The 21,167-nt window shown below is 33.8% G+C and overlaps 1 protein-coding gene across 1 annotated transcript; it reads right to left on the reverse strand.

The window, feature by feature from the left end:
- Positions 1 to 6,291: 6,291 nt before the first annotated feature.
- Positions 6,292 to 7,904, reverse strand: LOC132600175 (NAC domain-containing protein 104-like). The gene is made up of 3 exons (XM_060313269.1): positions 7,405 to 7,904; positions 6,792 to 7,075; positions 6,292 to 6,674 (listed from the first exon to the last, which is right to left on the reverse strand). The coding sequence occupies exons 1-3, from the start codon at positions 7,565 to 7,567 to the stop codon at positions 6,537 to 6,539; spliced, it is 585 nt and encodes a 194-aa protein (XP_060169252.1). The 5' UTR covers positions 7,568 to 7,904; the 3' UTR covers positions 6,292 to 6,536.
- Between the last annotated feature and the right edge of the window lie 13,263 nt (positions 7,905 to 21,167).

Raw genomic sequence — 21,167 nt, forward strand, 5'->3', positions numbered from 1 at the left:
TAAAAACCAAACTCCCCATGTCATAGCTAAAAATTGAGGCAAAAGAGGAAAATAGTCGAATTATTTTTTTTATATTTCGATTGTCGAAGTAGATTGCATATTTAAACTATCCAAAGTCAATGAACCGAAATAATACAAAATCCAGCCGATTAACTAAATGCAACCCCAAGAATTTGATTGAAAGGGAAGAAAGGAATGTTGATTAGCATCCAATAAGTGAAGTAGCCTATATCCGCATTTAAACTCCCTTAAAAACTTACCTAACCTATGAAGGATAACTTTGCTAAAAAAAAAAAAAAAAAAAAACCTCCCCCCCTTCCCCCCCCATACGTGTAACCCGATTCTTTGTTACATGTGAGCAAATATTAGATTTAGTGCCTATTATTAGAATGAACAATAATTTCCAAGCTTTGCTGAATTTTATTTTTTGGTTCTGTTTGAAGATTGAAGAGTAGAGCTTGATGTAGGAGATAGATGTGAGGGTCAAAAGGCTGAAGAGTGGGCTTGGAGCTGAAAGGAGAATAGGATCAACAGGCTAAGGAGTAGGCTTGGATCAAGTTACAATTTGTGTAGCTCGATGAGCTGGATTGAGACAAAAGAGGTCTAGCTCGATGGGCTTAGGTGAGCATTATCCCAGGTAGAGAGAAGAAGTTTGTGAGAATGGGCTTACTAAAGTTTGACTATGATATCATGTAAAATGAAGGAAATTACACTCAGTGACCTTAAAAATGAGTGGTTTAGAACCGTTGAATCCCGTCCGCTGGCCTCATGGTCCATGGAAAAACCTTCAAAGTCAAAAGTCAAAACTTGAAGTTGTCCACGGGAAAAGGGAGGTCAAAAGTTCAAAACCATCCACCTCCAAGATCATTTTTATAAATCACTTATGTAGAAGAATTTGAGCAACCAACCCAAAACCATAAATAATGGATGGAATAACCCATGACCATCCATCTAAACCTTTCTGAAAACCCTTATAAACCGATGAGGGATAAGTGCGCTCTGACCATTCCAAGCAAATAAAGTTAATATCAGCCTTAAGAAATATTGGTTTAAACTTCTTACTGAAACAACTTTGACTATAATTTTTGCTTAAAATATATTCCCGAGAGTTTCCAAGAAATCAATAACTTGCATAAAGCAATTTAGTGTCATTATCCCATGAATTAAGCTAAGCGTGCGGATAATTCTACTTTCTACTTCATTGGAAATGCAATGTACCCAAGTTTTAACATAATCTAAGGTCAAAAGAAGTCACCCAAAACACAAAAGGAGTTATAATAATAATGAACAAAAGGCCCAAACTTTCACTTTGGAGGCGTTATTGCCAAAATTTTACCACAAGTGGTATCTCCACCACCTTGGGCACAATTATACCTTTCATGAATGTGCCCATTTTCATATGTTTACTATAAACTAGTTATATTTCGTACTTTCGATTTAACAAGCTAGTGGTGTTTGACTCAGAAGCTTCATGCTTTGACCTTGGAATTGATATCTATGGGATGCATATATTATAAGCATAATTAGCTATCTTTACTCAAAAGCTACATTTGGCCCCATCAATGATTTCTTGTGTTAGTTTCTCTCTGCCAAATTCATCTAAGTTCATCATATCCTACCTATACATACATTAAAAAAGAACTTAAAAAGAAAGGGAGTTAAGAAGGGAAGTTTGTTTTCATATTCAGCAATATATTTAAATACATGTACCTTCCAATCACTCTTTCTTTCTTCCATTGATGTCTTTATCAGATAAAACCAAAAAAAGAACTTAAAGAACAAGTTGAGATAGGGCCAAGAAGAGCAGCATGTTTTTGTGCAATCATAATAGCTTTCAATTTGATTTGGTCATTCCCAAACCAAGCAAAGTTCTAAAGAAAGCAAATTATATTGGTGAAACTCATAACGTCAACATATTGAGATGATGGAGTTGCCTTTGCTCACAAGAAACTAACTTGTTTTAAAAAGTGTGTACCTACACATGCAAACTCCCACCTCCCACAAACAACAACCAACTTAGGCAAAAACATTTATAATTTAGGACGGATTTCAACTAAATCCAATATATATTTTCAAACTATGCATTATGTGTATATATACACGCGCGCGAAAAATATTAAAGATCGATATAGTATATAGTAAAATTTTTGTACTCGCTGATTCTAGATTCAAGATTCGCCTTCTGAACTTGGGTAAAAGATGGAGGGAGTTATTTTCTTTTTCTTTTTTTGTTGTTGTGGGGAGGGGGCAGATTTGCTTGCTTCTTGATCTCTCTTTATGTCAAAACATGTGCAGTTGTTTGTAAATGCAGTCTTGTATAGTATGGGTGAGATGATTAGATATGCTCAGTGCTTACGAGCTAATTAAGCAATGAAATGATTTTATTATACTTCCAGAGGGGGTTTAGGTCTTAATCTAATGAACTTCCTCTGTGATTTTGATAACCACCAATGAATTGCTACACGTGGTGACGAGGACCAAACTTTTGATTAGGTTGATATTAACAATTATTTTCTCAATAAGACAAAGTAACAAACGTGCAGTGTCTCAATCTTGGGATTTAATTTGCTTGGTTTTATCTACTTAAATGTAATGGAAATTAACTTCATCAGTGTTAACATCAGTACATAATATATTGGATATTGGTCCTTTTGTCCCTGTTTCCAACTTTCCATCAATAATACAGTTAATTTGTTTGGTTTTCTCTTTGCACCTACAGAGTCAAATGGATTTTCTCAGTAAAACTTTTGACTAGTATGGAAATAAATAAAATGGCCCCATGAATGTTTGCTTTATAAACTTTTGCAGATTTAGGTCAAAAATAAAAAGCGAAAAAGAAACAAATAGAATGAAGCAGAGACATTTCTTCACATGATTAACCTTTAATGTTTGGTTAACATATAACAGGAGAGCGCTCATCAAGTCTTAACAGTAATTAGGACCATGAAAAGCACTTCGAATCCCAACGATGAAAAGAGTAATTACTCTTTAGAATCCTTAAAAGTAAACCAACCTTTGAATTCTAAGGTTAGTTTCCCATTTCACATTTCACAATCACAAAAGCACTTTGATTTGATTTTGAGCCCCCTCGTCCTTTCAATTAATATACTAGAATAAAAAAGGTTAAAAAGAAGTTTTTTTTTTAATTGCAAATTGGTAACAATAGAAACTTTGCTTTTACCAGAGCTATCTTCAAAAAAATACCAGAATTAATTAGAATGTTTCATGTACTTTAATTGCTACTCCTTTTGCAAAAATTTATATGATTATTTTTTCATTAGTATTTTAGAACGTTATAAAATATTTGTTGCTATTAAACTAATATTTTTTCCACTATTAATTATACGATAAAGAAGCTATTACTACTAACTTTTTTACACAATTAAATGGGGAGAAATAAAATAGGACGAGAAGAGTATCATTTTCTATAGGCAATTAGTCGCCACTTCCTTTGATGTACTTTCTACTTTTTTTTATGTCCATTCATCATTGAGATTTCAATGTTTGTTAACATTATTACTAATAACTTTTCTTACTATTGTATTGTCTTCGTCCACCTTTCAACTTCTATAATCTTCGTCCATACTCCACAGAAGTCTATTTTCACACAAAATCACTTTATTAGTGTGTTTTCTCTGGAGAAATACTTTCCTTGCTGAAGGATATAATCAATTTACACTTTTTTTTTTAAAATAAAAAAAGAGATGTTTAAATTAATGACTTCTTTAATAAATTTAAATTGAAAGCTAATACAAAAATCAAAGTCATTTTCCCTGGTCAATTCAAGTTGAAATTTACGTTCAATAATAGTATTCATATTCAGGGATTTAACTAAACTCTTGATTTGTCAATTCTTTTTTTCTTTCAAGAAATGACACTTCAGTCAATATATATATGCAAAATAGGCGTAATTATAGCGTTGCAATTGGTACTTTCATTTTGACAAATTGACACAATTACCTGGTGCAAACTTACCTAATTTCATATGTCATATGTCAAATATATGTTGTAACTGCAAAATCAATATTTCACGACTAGACACGATATGTCTTTTTGATTGTTTTTTTCTTTTTCTTTTCTACAATTACTATTGTCAAGTCTAGAGATTGTTGTAGAGTGTAATGTCTTCATGTATATGGATCCATCACGTGTGTGAAGGTGAGGATGGGAATGCTTACATAAACGTGATATGATGCTTACATAAGCAACCACCACAAAATCAAAAAAAAAAAAAAAAAAAAAGAACACAACAAGAAAAGAAATAGAAAATAAAAAAATGTTCCTTAACTTGGTGACACAAGACAACTACCAAATACCCATCATAGCACATAAAAGCTAAAAAGGCTACTCAAATACTTAGCAGTAGTAGTAGAACTAACATATCAAAAGTAAAGAAACAAGAAAATAATGCTTATTCTTCTCCCCTTTTGGTTTTGGCCTTAATCCAATAGCTCCTTCACGTGAGAACTTCCGTCATATCTCTATTCTCAAAGTTCAAATTTTAATATACGAACATAGATCACCTAAAGACATAATTATATACTATTTGATTTAATTAAAAATAAGTAGACTTTGTATACGGTAAATATCGGACATATGTTAGAACCGGTAAGACTAGAGATCGAAGGAAAAGAGGGAAGATCATCATCTGGTCCGATTTCTCCATAGCCGAATTGATCGTGGCCGTTGGTCCGTTTGACCGGGGTCGTTGGTCCGAATTGATCGTGGCCGTTAGTCCGTTTGATCATAGCCGTTAGTCCGTTTGATGGTGCCCGTTAGTCCGGGAGATCGTGACCGTTAGTCCTGGAGATCCTGGCCGTTAGTCCGTTTTGGTCATGGCTGTTGATCCGGGAGATCCGTTACGCGGTTGCCACGCGTCAATAGCGTCCTGCCATGCTCAACTGCCAATCATACGGGTGTCAGACCGTACGGCCAACCTAACCCAACCCAATCCAACTCAGAGCTTTTTCATCATTATTTTATTGTTCATGTTGTATGAAGCTCATAGGGCACTACTATAAATAAGGGACATTGTCCTCCTCTTAAAGGGTTGGCTTCCTCATATCAAGAACTCTTGTAATAGCCAAAATATAAAAAATCTCTCTCTCAAATATCCGATTTTGGTCACATTTGTTGTGTTTATTTCTTACATTTCTTCAATCAAGTAACACTCATACATTAGTAAACATACAAGTATATAGCAAACCACCGATTATCATTGCTCTCTTCATATCATATCTATATATATATCTTTCTCTTATCAAGAAGATTGAGACTTAACCACATATCTTATACCCACCCACAAATTTAATTGATTGTCCAAATTCGGGGTAAACAGACTTAATTATCAGGAAAATAAGATAATCAATCTATCACAACAAATTAAATTATGCTAAGTATAAATATTTTGCATTCTCAGTGTATATAATTAATTAGTTAGATTCTTTGAAATTTAGCGTTGTTAATCTATACTATATGTTACGTGAATCTATACTATATGTTACGTGAATCTTTAAATTATGCTGATGTATCCATATCAAAATATATACTCCGTAACAATAACAGTAGACAAAAACTTGTCATATATGTATCACATGCACACATGCATTATTGATATGTATCCATAAACGAATCCGCGTAACAAAGCTATGAATAATTTACAATATTCTATCTACTACACTGTCTATATATGTAAGTTTTGCATAATCGCGTATTCGGTCACAAACTCAAATGAGCCAATATAAGAGAAAGCATTTAAATAAGTCGAAAGCCAATATTTTAGATAATCATAACATGATGGATACTCTAAACAGTAAATACCGAATAGTGGATATATATATATATATATATATATATATATATATATATATATATATATATCCGAATTGAAGCCAAATAAGACGTGATGGTTTGATTGGTCGAGTAATAAGATATATTTATTTGTTTTTCGATTTGCTATAAGTGCATAATTTGAGATTTATGCAATGGCCATTCTAGTATTCTATGATCGAATTAAAGCGAACGAACTCGAGATTAAATGATATTTTAAGGCAACCAAGGAACTAAGCAATATTATAGGTATAACCATCAAGTTGACAAAGTTTAGAAGCAATAGTACGTAGGCCCATACTCCATGGCATTATATGGAATAAACAGATTGCAATGCATGTGGTTGGCTTTCTCTAGCATTTCTGAATTTCCTACAAATGGCATCATATGGAGCTAGCTAAGCACTTATCCCATTTCATCGTTGTTTCTCTTTTCTTCATGTTATTGGTGTATACATGGTAATAATTCTCAAATTTCTTTCTGTCAAATCCAAGACATAAAATAGCCATCCGATAAGGGAAAACGACTTTCATATATCGACATTGCATATTGATCTTAAATCTTAATTTGTTACACTGTTTTCGTTTACTATGAAATTAAGTAGCAAACCTAATTAAGTTGGCAAGTACTACACAAACTAAATATAAATGTAATTAAGGTTAATTAGATCCCAGCTTATTGGATCTAATTATACAATAATGAAGTAGCTAGTGCGGCAAACTAATCTCATCAAGATCATCTAGTGATAGAAAAACTTCATCCAAGCATGAAAGCTCCGTGCTATCATCATCATCATTATCACAGTTGCGCTCGTATACACGACAAATTACCCATTTACTATAGTCCTGAAAAAACATATTTTAAGATATAAAAATCAACATACTAAGAAAAAAAATTATGCTCTGACCAATAATGTTTTGTACTCTAATTAATTCATATGTTAAAAGTGAATATACTCTTACAATTTTGGAACGGCTTCTTCTTCTAGAAGAGGAACGACTACTTCCAGAAGCAGAAGAAGAGTCACAAAGACTATATTCTTGCATTACCCAATTGGTTTTGTCACCTTCAGGTGGTTCCCCAATGTAAAAAGCATAGTATTTCTTCATGCCAACATTGTCATCGCTGGAACTTGAGAATATTGGTTCATCAACTCCCAATGATTTCCAGTATCCGTTTTCAGTGATTCTACTCTGTGTTCTCCTGCTATAGAAATACCATTTATTTCCTTCTGCCATTGCTTTTCCTGCCCATTATTACAAATCATGCACAAAAAAGAAAGAAGAACTAATAAGCAATTAGAGATAACTAAGTAAACATATATTTCTCTGACAGTTTAAACTTTTAGATAAGATGATTACATAATTCTGACATGAACAACAAGCAGTCATGTCTCACCGCCAGTCGTTATAAAAAGAGAATTTTCATGCGTTTGGCCCACATAAAAGGATCAAATCAGCACGTGAAGAGTAGCGTTGAAAAAATAATTTAAGTAAAGAAAAGTGCATCTCTCTGATAGTTTAATCACAATTTAAAGGTATGATAAGTGATGGAGAAGTGAAAGTAGGGAAATACCATCCAAGTCCCAAGGATCATAAGGGTAAAGACCAAGATCAGGAATGACATCTGGATGGCAAGGTAAGAGAGCAGCCTTGCGGTGGAGAAAATGAACAACCAACTCTTCATCTGTTGGGTAGAACCGAAAGCCAGGTGGCAAGTTCACATTACTATCCCCCATCAATATGTTTGTTAACCAACTAAAGAAGGAGGAGAATGAAAGGAAGTGAAAACTGATGATACAAGAGTAGTGGAGATTATATGTATTGGTAGAGAAGAAGGACAAAGTACTGGTATAAAAGATATGGACTTTATATTTATAGACAAAGAAATAGAGAGAGAATATAAGGGACTGACGTGAGAAAGAAGGTGCTTTGGGAGATCATCAACACCACCACCATACTTTCATTTCCCAATTCTCTGTGTGTGTTTTGCTTCAAAAGAGGTTTTTCTTTCAGAGATATTTAAAGGATAATAAATAGTGTATTGGGCTGGCGGCTCTCTGCTCCAGGCGGCGGGTGTGCCTCTACCTATTTATCTGAACGTTTGGATCCAAATCCAAGATAATGGGACCTGCTTCTGTTGGATTATGACATCTCCCTAATTAAAAATATAAGTATTCTTTTATTAAAATTGAAGTTAGTGACTTAAAAAATAAGACTAATTATATGTTACTACAAGACAGTGGCAGAACTGGCATGAAAGTACGAATTCTACCGAATCTAACAATTTTAGATAAATTATGTTTTATGGAAAAATCCACTTATAAGAACATAAAGGAGTAATAAACTTCAGAATCATAAAATTCAAATTCTAGCTTTACTATGTTATAACATGAAGTTAACAATGTAAAAAGTATATGTAAGTTAATTACACACTATTTATCACTTTTCAAATGTTTGTTAATCCTTGGGCTAGGCCTATGGTAGGACATGGCTTCATAAACAAGGTGATTCATTGTACTTACAAGATGATCTGTATATATATTATGTGAGGCTTACCATTGGAAGATCTAAAGTTTATCTGATTATATATCACTATGTAATGAATATTAATTCGAAAAGTTATTTTGATGTACGTAATTCATAAGATCTATCTTGATGATCACTCTCTTAAATTTAAAGCAATATAATATGTTACAACTTGAGTTTTGACTTGCAGATGCAACTTGTTGAATTCTTGATTTCTTAGGTACACACTTTGTTGCCAATGGAACAGGGATAGTAATTCATTAAGAGTGGATCTGTTGCCTACACGTCCATCAATTTCTTCCTTTCTTATGCTGATCTTCTGTCGGTGTTCATTTGTGGAGAGAATGCGATTGCATGTATTCATTCTCTGTATGTGTCAAAAGTCTTTATGTGGTGATCATGCAAATATTCGACTTTTCGAATGAGTTATAATTTCTGAAAAATTAATATATCTAACTCAATGGTTTTAGTGAAATAATTTTGTAATTTTACTGATACAATGGGTAAAGTTAAATGATCATATGAAAACTAACTTGGTTGGAATAATAGCGAGATCTTATGCCCTTTAACTTTTTTCTCTGATACGGACGTTCCTTAGTTTTAATCCTATTTCTACTAACCATAGATAACGATATCTACACTATCTGAGAGTTTTCCAAGATAAACGTTAATAATAGGAGGTGGGATTATGGTATAGAGTAGTTAATTAAACATGAACATTTAGTGTTTATCGACATTGGAGATATACAAGTACCTGGACCAAAATGATGGGTTCTCGGATCAGAACAAAAGTTTTGGTCATATTTGATAGTTGAATCAAGCCTTACAAGGTGCAAGTACTTAATTTTACAAAGGGCAATATGCCTTTTTATTTGGTCCCAAAAATAGATGTACTATCTATACTTATTGGAAAATGTGGGTCATCATCATACTTCACGCTTATATCATCCTCCTCATTCCATCCACGCGTCAGTAGAGATCCAAGGTACATATATATTGGACTGCCAAAAAAACCCAACAATTTCCAATCATAATTAACCTCTTGAAATAATTAGGTTCTTAGTTCTTTTTCCCTTTTTGATTAGGAGAAACAATCTAACTGTTACTGAAGATGTCTTTGGATAAAGTTACTATCATCTTGGTCCCGTAATCTCAATGTTTTTGTCATTTATATTTAGGCCATTCATTTTGGATAATCATGATTATGGGATAAGTAATTCCAATAGTAGCCAAGATTTACAAGTTCACCAACCAATGAGCAATGGTATACTAAAAACATGATCTATATCTCAGTAAACCCAGTAAACCCAATTAGAATTAAGGAATCGTTTGGACATGATTTAAAACCATGAGATGAAACCATGTTTGGATATGCAATTTGAATTTCTTAAGTTGTATTTTTTCTTATAGACATAAAACCCCACAAGTTGTGAAAACTATCAAAACTTTTCAATTCTTATACAATCTTACCAAATGAGCAAGTCATAGTTCATAATAAAATTAATACGCTACTAGAAGGTCTTTTTAAAAAATACAACATCAATTGATCAAATTTTAGCTTAATAAAAAGGAAAATTTAACATGAATAGTAATATAACTACTCTTTAATATAATCCTCTCACATGATACAGACATAAATAATGGTTGGTAGAAGTTAATGAGGTTGGTAATGGTTGGTGGAAGTGATTGTTTAAAATATCTATCAATTTATGAGTCTTTTTTTTACAAAATATAAGCTTATGGACCAAATTTACTTATGGACCAAATTTTACATTTTAAAAATTTTGAAATCATGATTTGAAATCCCAAATCATGACCTTTTGGATGATTTGGGATTTCATCTCATGAGATGAAATAGCATGTCCAAACGCTGATTTTATCTCATGACTTGAAACCATGACATGAAATCGCATGTCCAAATGCCTACTAAGGCTTTTCATGACCTCCAAGTTGTATAATGGGAATTTGAATTTTCTTCTCTGATTATTGTGTATAATTAATGCTTAAGTGACTAAATATCAGGTTGATGGCCTTATCCAGCAAATTGATACTTTCTTGTAAGATTGCGCAGATTTTGTGCCAAAGAATCTTTTTGTGGTGCGCCCATGCCACAAATAAAAACTGATACTGTGTATGCCATTATTATTGGATTTGTATGCCATTATTATTGGATTCTTCTGATGGACAAGTTTGTGCATTCAAGAATGTGTCCATGGGCACATATATAGAGCTGCTGTGAGTATATACTGTAATAGTTATGATGACAGTAATAATGAGAAAAAGACTAGGAAGCTCAAACAAGACAGTGACCTCGAAGCATTAGCAGACCCTCTTTTTTCACTTTGAAAATTACCGTCATATTGGTCATTGGAAAAACAAAAGTACACCTCGCAAAATGGCCCTTCGTTTTGGTCATGGGCTTTGGTGTTAATCCAATTAATTGGAAGCTCTATCTGCTGCCTTCATTTTCGTGAAAGTTATGTAATAAGGTGTCACTTTCACCACTTTGGGATGCAATTTGCATAGACCAGTGTTGATATAATTGACGTCTGCTAATCCAAAATCAACCATAGCTTCAATTGCTACATACTAATTTTCTAGTACTAGTTAAAACCATAAACACTAACTAGGATTGTGGTGGAGTGGTGGTGCTCCTTAATTTTTAATCAGATATCTCGAGTTAGCACTCTGTTATGAAGTCGTCTTTATTAGTGAACACATTACCAATTAATGTTAGATTTTTCGGTATGAATCCAAATTTAATTCAACCCCAATATGAATGCCGAACACTGGATGGGGGAAAAACACGTGAAGATTTTTTTACTCTAGTAAAGCGATTTTGTTTCTGAAATAAAACAGAGCTTTGTCTTTATATACTGATGTGGAAAAAAGTATTTATGCAATTAAATTTACGAAGAGGCAATGTAAGGCAAGCGTCGACATTAGACATGATCCTAACTTTACTTTTTTTTAAAAAAATTCTTATATATTTTTATAATGAAGTCTATTTTTTTAACCAGTGCAATCAACTTTAGTAACAAATATAATAGTTTTTCTTCTTGTTTTAGTTAAAATAATTATACCTTTTTTCTTTTAAATACTATTTCCTCTGTCCCAATTTATGTGTTACTTTTCGTTTTTCGAGAGTCACTTTGACTAAACTTTGAATTTAAATTGGATTAGATTAACTCAATATTTTAAGATTAAAATTAATATATCTGAAAGCTACATGACAAGTACTACTATAAGTTATAACTTTTTTCATACAAATATGGTGTAAAAATATATTATAAAATATTGATCTAAGTTTATGCAGTTTAAATATCGAGAAGCGAAAAGTATCACATACATTAAGACGGAGGGAATATTTTTTTAAAAAAAGATTAATTCTTAAACCTATTTTTAATAAAAATGGGTCCCCCAAAATTTGAGGGCATAAAACCATTGCTTTGGTTGCCTTGCCCTTCGGCCGGCACTGATTTAACGGTTAACACTTGAATTAGTTTCAAGAAGGAAAAAAACAATATCAGTATCGACCAAATATATATACTATCTGTTTCAGACCATTAAACGGGGTAGCTTTTAACAACAAGAGATTTTTTATTTTTTATTTTTACTGGAGATATCTGTAACCACATGACAGGAGCCAGGACCAAATTCTTTAGGGATATTAGTTAAACTCATTCGTATATGAGCTATATTTGTTTTTTGTTCTTTTCTTTTTTTTTATTTTGGTGGAAAGAATGTTAGGAATCTCCCTGGATTACACATTAAAGGCTGAGTTGATACCTAACCAAGTAGATTTAGTACAAGGAACAATCAGCTTTAGTACAAGTAAACCAAAGAAACCCCCATGATATCAATGTTAGTACTAAACAAGTGTTTTCGTGCTATAATGATCAAAGTATTACCCATATAATTTTTTCTCTCTTCTCGATTACCAGAACATGAGTTATAGCTTACACTAATACTCCTTGTCCTAATCTTTATAGAATACAAAGGATAACACTTCATCCAGTTTCAAATATTAGTCGTTTTAATAAATTAAATTTCTCTTCTCTTAAAATATGTAACTTAAAAAAAAAAAGTTATTTATTACTATTTTTTTTTAATATCTACCTTTTCAGTTCAAACTAGCGGGAGTTAATTACAAACTAGCGGGAGTTAATTAAGTGAGATACTTTTTCCTGACTAAAGAGTCTAAGACTAAGAAATATTATTTTCCAATAGTGACAAATAATATGGACGGGAAACAATAATTACCATCTCAAACAATTGACATCAATATGTGGGAATAATCCATCATTGCAAAGATTAATGAAAAGTGAACCTACGGTGCACTCAGACTCAGAGTCTTTCCTACTATTTATTTGTTAAAAAAGAAAGAGCCGTAATATAGTTGGAAGTGACTGATGAAACTCTAGTTGTGAAGTGTGAACAAGTGATGACTACATAGTTGTGTCATTTCGTATTTTATTTTTTCTGTGTGTAATGTGGATATATCATATATTTTGTGGAGGGCCACTTTTTTTCAGTGTTAGTGGCAAGAAGCAAACTCATGTAGTCATCTTTATCCACGAAAGTTCATAATGTGATATCCTTCACTTTTTGCCTAACTATATGGTCATCACTTGCATTCTTAAGATAACGAATTACTAATGGAGCTTTGGATTGAAAAAAAAGAAAGTAAAAAAAATCTGTTACATGTCCAGTAATAGAAGCAATAATAGAAACAACAGGATTAGGTTAGCTAAGCGTGAGAATTGAACAGCCGAAAAGCAATTTGACATGACTAGACATGAGACACGTGGAGGCCCAAGGTATCATACTTTTGGTGTGGGGAGGGAGCAGAGAGCATGAACTATTTGTTGCTTAATAAAATTGTGCTATTTTTATGACAATTGACAAGTTTTATTTTGGTTTTCGTTGAGTGGTTGGTACATGTTTTGGTCTCAATTAATTCAGAGACACATCAGAAGGTCTATTTTGGGAAAACGCTTTTTATTAACTGTCATTTCATTCTCATGATTCATATCTGAAACCTTAATTAAGGATGAAAGTATATTTATTACTCAAAAAGTATTTTTTAACATATTGTTTCAGTATTTCAATTTTTAAGGTGAACTAGAGACAAAGAAAAGAAACAAAAAAGAATAATTGTAGTAAGAGTTTGAACTCATAATAGAGAGCCATGTGGATAAGGTAACTCAAGTTGGAACTGCAGCTACCATTAGCTTCATCTTATCTTCAGTAGTCAGTACATCCACCAAACCATTCATAAATCATGGGCCATATCTGCATTGACTACTTGGGCTTTTACTTTCTTGGGCTTATTGGGATGTTGAGGCCCATCCAGTCAATTTTGAGATGGGCTTTGGGAGTAGGCCTGCTGACATGGATGAACGTATATACATGTGATACAAGGGGCAATTCTGCGAATTGCCCTTCTTTTGGGGTGGTCGTTAAATTTTGCCCTTCATATTTGAAATTTTTAAATTTTTCCCTTCGGCTAAACCCCATGGGTTCCAGGTTCGAATTCCCACACAGTCAAAATTTAAAAAAAAAATCGCAAGGCAGAGTTTAAATTTCGCTATGCCCCCATCGGCATACACTTGTGAAGGAATTACCAAAGTTATGTCGGACCCGGCATACTTATGCCTTATGGGCAGACTAGGTATAAGTATGCCGGGTCCGGCATAACTTTGGTAATTCCTTCACAAGTTTATGCCGGGTCCGGCATAAAAGTTTGCCCATTAAAAGTATGCCCCCACCGGCATAAACTTATTAAGGAATTACCAAACTTATGCCGGACCCGGCATACTTATGCCTTATGGGCAGACTTGGCATAAGTATGCCGGGTCCGGCATAACTTTGGTAATTCCTTCACAAGTTTATGCCGGTGGGGGCATACTTTTAATGGGCAAACTTTTATAGTATGCCACATAAGGCGGAATTTTTCCTTAAGGCATAACTAAAAGTTTGCCTTATAAGGCAAAGTCTATACCTTAAGAAAAAGTTCTGCCTTATGGGGCATACTTTTGGTTATGCCTTAATTAAAAGTCTGTCCCATAAGACATAGTTCCTTAAGGAAAAGTTTTGCCCCATAAGGCATAACTAAACTATGCCTTGAGGAAAAGTTATGCCCCCTCCGGCATAACTTTAGTTTTTCCTTAAGGACTTTATGCCGGATCCGGCATACACTCCCCCCAGCCCTGCCTTGCGAAATTATTTTTTTATTTTATGCCTGAACGAGGGTTCGAACCCAGAATCTCAGGTATCCAAGTGAAGGGCAAAATTTAAAGATCACAAATATGAGGGGCAAAATTTAAAGACCACCCAAAAGAAGGGCAATCCGCGCAAAAAAATGTGATACAAGTATACAACTAGTAATAAGCCACTCACTCCTAATGGCAGAATAAAATCTAAACATTAATTATAGGGAAAATCACACAAATACAATTTTTTCAGATAGTAATTAAAAAGATTAAATTACTTTAAAAAAATTACATAAATACAACTTATTCAAAATTTTAATTTTTTGATTACAAAAATACAACTTTTTACATTCCTAAAATATCAATAATACTTAATTTAAATCCCATATTCCATCTACCGTTTTAAATAGATTTTTTTTCTTTCATCTCCTCCTCTTTATTCTTCTTTTTTAATTTTCACTTGATGACTAATGCAATTATTTTTTTGTGACTAAGAGAAATTATTTGAATATATTAATATTAAAAAAGTACACGAAAAGATATGGTATATTGTATGATAAAAGTACATGAAATATACCTAAAGAAGTATATGGTATATTCAAATTGGTCAATTTAACCGAAAAGATGATAACAAAATATGTGTGGATATAATAGTAGAATTTAGTATATCTAAGTTTTTATATTATATATAGTATATTTATGTGCCAACCAATTGTAGTCTACAATAACGTATATAGTAACAATATACGATATATAGATAGAATAATATATATAACAGATACAGTAATATATTTGTTCATGTATTAACTTTTTTTGTGGGTTAAAATTCATGAATTAGCTTGCTAGTAAATTGTGCTGGAGCTTTTTTAGGTAAGCATTTATTGTGTTTTTATATGCATTTAATTATGTTATCACTAATATAGAGAATCTCCTTATTTTTAGATTTTTATTCATAGTAATAATCTCCTTGTTTTTAGCTTTAAGTCGCACAATTTGTAATATCTAAATTAGTTGTAGATTATATAATTAACTCTTATATATCTTGCATTTATGAAAGTTCCCCATAATTATATTCCTTCATATATTAAACAAGCAAATTAGGGCCTGAGCTCACTTTCTAAGGTGGTCTCCTTAATTTTCCATCGAAAAAACACCAGCTCACTTGGTTCAAAGAGCTGCTTCTGGCAGTAGAAATAGCGTTCACTAGCCACTTTTTGACCGTGTTTTTGAAAAATAGCCATTATTTTTAAGTTTCAAATTTTGCAAGTCTCCTAGAGTTTCACTTATGGAACATGAAATTCCTGTGTTGTGGATGTTTTCCAATTACAATAGCTAACAAGTGGTTATTTGTGAATTCTTTCCCGCACCTGCCATTGGTCATGACTATTATGAGCTATTTTGGCTTTGATGTCATATACCATGGTCATGAAGGCTGCTACATAAAATGTGATGACATAATTCCTCGGTTAAGACTCGTGTGTAAATGCACAAGATAAAAACTACTAACATGAAAGTTCATAATATATATCAAGAACAAGTAGGGATGAAAAAAATGTTATGCAAGCTTGTGATATCTGTTTAAACAACTAAGTTTTTTTGTACGCCAAACAAAAATAAATAAGTAATAAAACGTTAGAATAATTTGAATCAACTTGAAAAAAGAATTCAATTATTCTTAAATTATTATCTAATTGAATAATTTAACGATTTCCCTTTCATATTTGATATTGATTAGCTCACAATACGTAATGGAACTCTCTTCGCTTTTCTGATTGATATATAAAATAATTGAAAGTAATTTTTTAATTTCTAAATGGCAGTTCCAAAAAAACGCACTTCGACATCAAAAAAGCGTATTCGTAAAAATATTTGGAAAAAGAAGGGATATTGGGTAGCATTAAAGGCTTTTTCGTTAGCGAACATATAACTTCCAAGTGAAAGGGTGAAACCTTTTGTTGCAGAAGCTGTATACATTTTCCTCGAAAAGCTAGAGAGTTAATGTAAATTCCTCACTATTTATCGCGAAAAGATCGTTTAAGGCTAAATTTAAGAGGTTTAAAATATGATATGATTTAAAATTCATGCCTTATCTTTGTAACAAGCTAAAATTTTCGGTGGTTTTGGGACACAAATAATGAGTACTACAGGGAGTGTGCCATCCACTGAAAGGCCACAAGCTCTTCATTTTTTTAATTCCAGAGTTCAAATAAAGCAACTTTAGAACAAAAAACTTTAAAACTCCACAAATCGAACACTTTGCTCCTATAAGTTGTTACACCCCGTATTTTTTTAATCTTTTCGTGCTAGTATGCGTCGTGAGTAAAATAACGAAATTTCGGTGAGGCTAAGATTCCCTATTCGGATGATAATGAGTTTAAACAAGTGTTAAGTGAGAATCATAAGAGTTCGGGGTTAAACGTATTAAAGAAAATATTTTTCGGAGAAGTTTGCCAGAGGAAAGTGATTTGTAATAGCCCATACTTTCGGGGTAAGAATAAGAGTGCTTAATATGATAAGCAGGTCTTGTTATGAAGTATCTAAATCATACAATAGTCAGATGATAAGCCTTGAAGTCAAGCAAGTTGTAAAACAAAAGTTGGCAAAGGTCATTGCAAGTTACGTTCATAAGTTCGCTGAAATTTGGGTTTAATGTCACTGAGATTTTCTCCCAATATACTTGGAGTTATGGGGTGATCCACCTACCAAATTGAATGTCTACTAGTCTAGTTTCCAACTTATTAAACCGTTCATCAATACGACATTGGAGTAGAGAGAAATTTGTGTTTTCGCGAGACTACGTAGACAGCCCCTTTGAGACCTACTTGAGGCTGTGGGAATTTTCAGATTGCTATTAAAATGGTGGGACTCATTTCTTTCTTCATTTTTCACTCAATACAGATCCTATATGTCTCTAAACTCTCTCTAAAGGGTTCCGTAACACCTAAAAGAAAAATCAAAGAGAAACAACACAAATCAAACGCTGGGAACCTCGTGACGCTCGTAAGCTTATTGTTGTTCTTGTCGTTGCTGGTTTTGGAGTGGATCTAGCTCGTATTAGGGGTTTCTCTAAGTGAAATAAGGTAATATTATACTTCTCCTTCATATATTTTAGCTGATAGAAGTCGTTGCTAACTTGTACAGCTGAAAACTCGTGAAATAAAGGTCGAAAATCTTAATTGTGATGTTGTTGGTTGTTGAACAGTTTTGAGGTTGTTCTTGTGGTATTTTGTGGTTGGAAATTTATGGAATAACTTTCATATGTTCTTGTTGATTTTGGTGTTGATTTGAATTGGAAGGAAGTGAAAGATATAGGGGAAGTGCTGCCCAATTTTCTATAAAAGAGCTACTAGCTTAGTAATGTATTTTAAGTCTTTCCATGGTTTAACCTTAGCCCCATTGTCAATATTGTAGATTAAAGGGCTACGGGCAGAGTACGTTGAGTCGTAAAGTAAAAGATAAAGATATGTAATGGGTATCCCTTTTCTTTCATTGACATAAATCCGTAGTGAGTAAGAATTGGGTGAATCTTATACGAGAAACACATATTGTAGAGCTCGTGTCTCAATAGATGTTACATTTTCTGTATACTTCCATCATATCATACTGAGAGGGGTTCTCATCCGCTTTATGGCATTCCACTATGTTGAATAGAGGTAGAGAGTTACATACACACCTTCATACATTCTACTATATACATGATATACAACATTATATACATATGTTTTCTGTTGCCTGACCACTTGGTCAGTGAGAGATACTATTGCCTGGCCTTATGGTCAATGATAATTTATATTTGCATGGCCTTACGTTCAGTGAGAGATACACCGAGCCTTATATGTGGCCGACTAACTATGATATTACTATATTGCATTGTATTGAGTCAGAATAGGTAAGTATTGATATTTGGCACAAATATCTAGATTTAGTGTCATTTGCACTTCACTTCTTAGCACTTTAATCACAGTTTTTAATGCAAATTGTTGTATATGATCTTATGTTGGTATGCTTGTATGAATAGGTACAACAAGGACCAATGGAGGGTATTCCGAGCAGTTTTTGATTGAATCCGAGGCTGTGCATGTTGGTTGAACATGGGAAGGAAGTTCCAGCACTTGAAGGCAGAATTCGACCACTGAAGGGTCTCATGCGCTGGCTATGCGTCGCACAGCCAGTGCACAAAAACCCCATCTCTGGATCTCAGACAGGCCATGCATTGGTCATGCGCCGCACAAGCAACACACAGAGGAGATCATGCGCTGGCCATGCGACGCATAGCCAGCGCACTAGCAGCGTCAAGTGTCCCACTTGGATCGGGATTGGGCCAACTTATCTTATATTTACCCTAGCATATAAATAGTCGTTTGGAACATTAGAAAGGCGGCTTGGACGAATTTTGAGACTTGTGAAACTCTTTCTAGGTTTTATTGCTCTTCTATTATTTTTCTTTACATTGAAACCCTATGTTAATCATGAATTCTTGTTTCCATTCTCGAATCAGGTGTAACTAAACACCATAATTCCGGGGTTGTGGCGTAGCCATGAATATTAACGTTTGACAAGTATTTCAATCTTAGTAGCTTGTTCATATGCAATTGCCTCTTTACTTCTGTGCTTAATTGCTTGATTGTCTGCGCAACAGTTGAGTTCTAATTACTAATTGATACCCGTGATTGGGAAAGACGTTGTCAATATGGAGAAGAAGTAACGAGATTGTGATCTGAATATCCCTATAGTTGGGCTAGGATTTGTGACTAGGATAGGAATATACTTAGTTACCGCAATCAATTTCATGCCGTGCTCTTATTGCATTCTTGATAGGTCAATACCATAGGAATATAGGAGGTGAGTTACCTTGAATCGACGAGTAGTGGTTCGGGAGAACACTACGAGATTAATAATCCGATTAATTGACAATTGTGAACAAAGTTCCTAAGGTGGGATACTTGAATGACTCAATAGGATTGGTGAACAGACCACGACCCTGGAATACTTCTAAAATCTTGATAAAAGCAGTATTCAAATACGTTCTTAGCATAAATTCTGGTTACATTGTTAGTTATTTTTATTACAACATTAGTTTACAAAACAACCAAAACTTTTATTCTATACTTGCATAGGTAGTAGCAATAGTTTATTTTCATGAAAGTATTGGTCATAAGTCTCTGTGGGTTCGACATCCGATTTTATATAATCACTATATTACTTGTACGACCACATACACTTGCGTGTGCATTTGGACGCAACAAGTATACCTCAGAGCATTCTTTGGCTTCTAGATTACTATGCATTTCAATTCTGTTTCAGCTTTCAGTTATTCTATTGCCGTACATACTCGGTGCATTCTTTCGTACTGACGTCCCTTCTGCATGGGGCGCTGCATTTCATGCCTGCAGGTTCTGATAGACAGCCGGATAGACCTTCCCAGTAGATAGAGCCAAACATCAGCTTGATTGGTAAGCTCCACTCATTCGGAGTTACCAGGTTTAGATTTTGGAGTCCTTTTTGTGTATACAGACTTTATGGATAGGTCGGCCCTGTCCCGATCATGATACAATTCAGTTATCTCTAGAGGCTTGTAGACGAGTCTTGTATACTTTGTATGTCAGTGTAGCGGCCTTGCCGTCCTTTGTATACGTCCATTATGGTATTACTGTTTGTAAACGTTCGTGGCGGCCTTGTCAGCCTGTACAGTTATGTAGATATAGTTTTAGGTGTGATACCCTTCAGATGAGATAGATGTGATTCACCAGATGATTCAGAATGCGGCTTTGTTGGCCTAGATTGGTATTGTCTGTTTGCAGGTAGGCCTTATCAGCCTACGTTGAATTTTACCTTCAGAATTCATAGTTACGGAGTAGTATGCTCGGGGTCAAGTAAGGCACCGGGTGCTGGCCACGCCTCACAGGTTTTGGCTTGACAGAAGTACCCCAATGTCCCTGTATCTATCATACAAGTGTGTTTGCTTTTTATTTTGCATTCCGAGATGAAAGAGAAGTTTGTGAATATAAGGATTGTTGTATAGGAAAGCACTTGCATGAACACGGATATTTGATATATATATATATATATATATACTTTCTTATTGTATTATAGTGTGGAGCGTGCTCTCCTAAAAAAGCAAAACAATAAAGTATTCCAGGAAGCGTGCCATCCACATAATGGCCACAAGCTCTTCACTGAAGAATTCAAGAAGGAACAAAAAAAGAATGAATACTTTAAGGCTAAAAAGCTTTATAATCCATTAAAAGATCACACAGTGTTTTAACACTATTTTTTCTAGTTGACTAAGATTTGCCAAACCATTAGGCTGATTCAAGATTTGGCAACTGAGATTTGTAGAAGTCACTTATAAAATAGGATGGTTGAGAATTTTAAAAAAATTAACTTGGCGCTTGCCAATCTGCCTAGCTTGCACCATGTTGTTTAACATGTTATTTCCGTTGGTTTTAGGTCACAAATGATGTATCTTTCACTGTTGGTATATTTATTAAAAAATGCCCTTCATTTATTTTTCTAGCGTGATGCTTACTCATTATATCACAACAGCATATTAGTAGGATTAAGTCATAACGTAGCCCTGGCCAATAAATGGACC

Source organism: Lycium barbarum, chromosome 6 (genome assembly GCF_019175385.1).
Source record: "Lycium barbarum isolate Lr01 chromosome 6, ASM1917538v2, whole genome shotgun sequence".
NCBI classification, from domain to species: Eukaryota; Viridiplantae; Streptophyta; class Magnoliopsida; order Solanales; family Solanaceae; genus Lycium; species Lycium barbarum.

What these genes read in the sequence shown, in the direction of transcription:
- LOC132600175 (XM_060313269.1), bottom strand. Translation starts at nt 7,567, where the DNA reads ATGGGGGATAGTAATGTGAACTTGCCACCTGGCTTTCGGTTCTACCCA. An exon ending in TGATCCTTGGGACTTGGATG is followed by an intron (nt 7,076 to 7,404) that starts GTATTTCCCTAC and finishes AATAATGGGCAG; the next exon opens with GAAAAGCAATGGCAGAAGGA. An exon ending in GAAGAAGCCGTTCCAAAATT is followed by an intron (nt 6,675 to 6,791) that starts GTAAGAGTATAT and finishes ATGTTTTTTCAG; the next exon opens with GACTATAGTAAATGGGTAAT.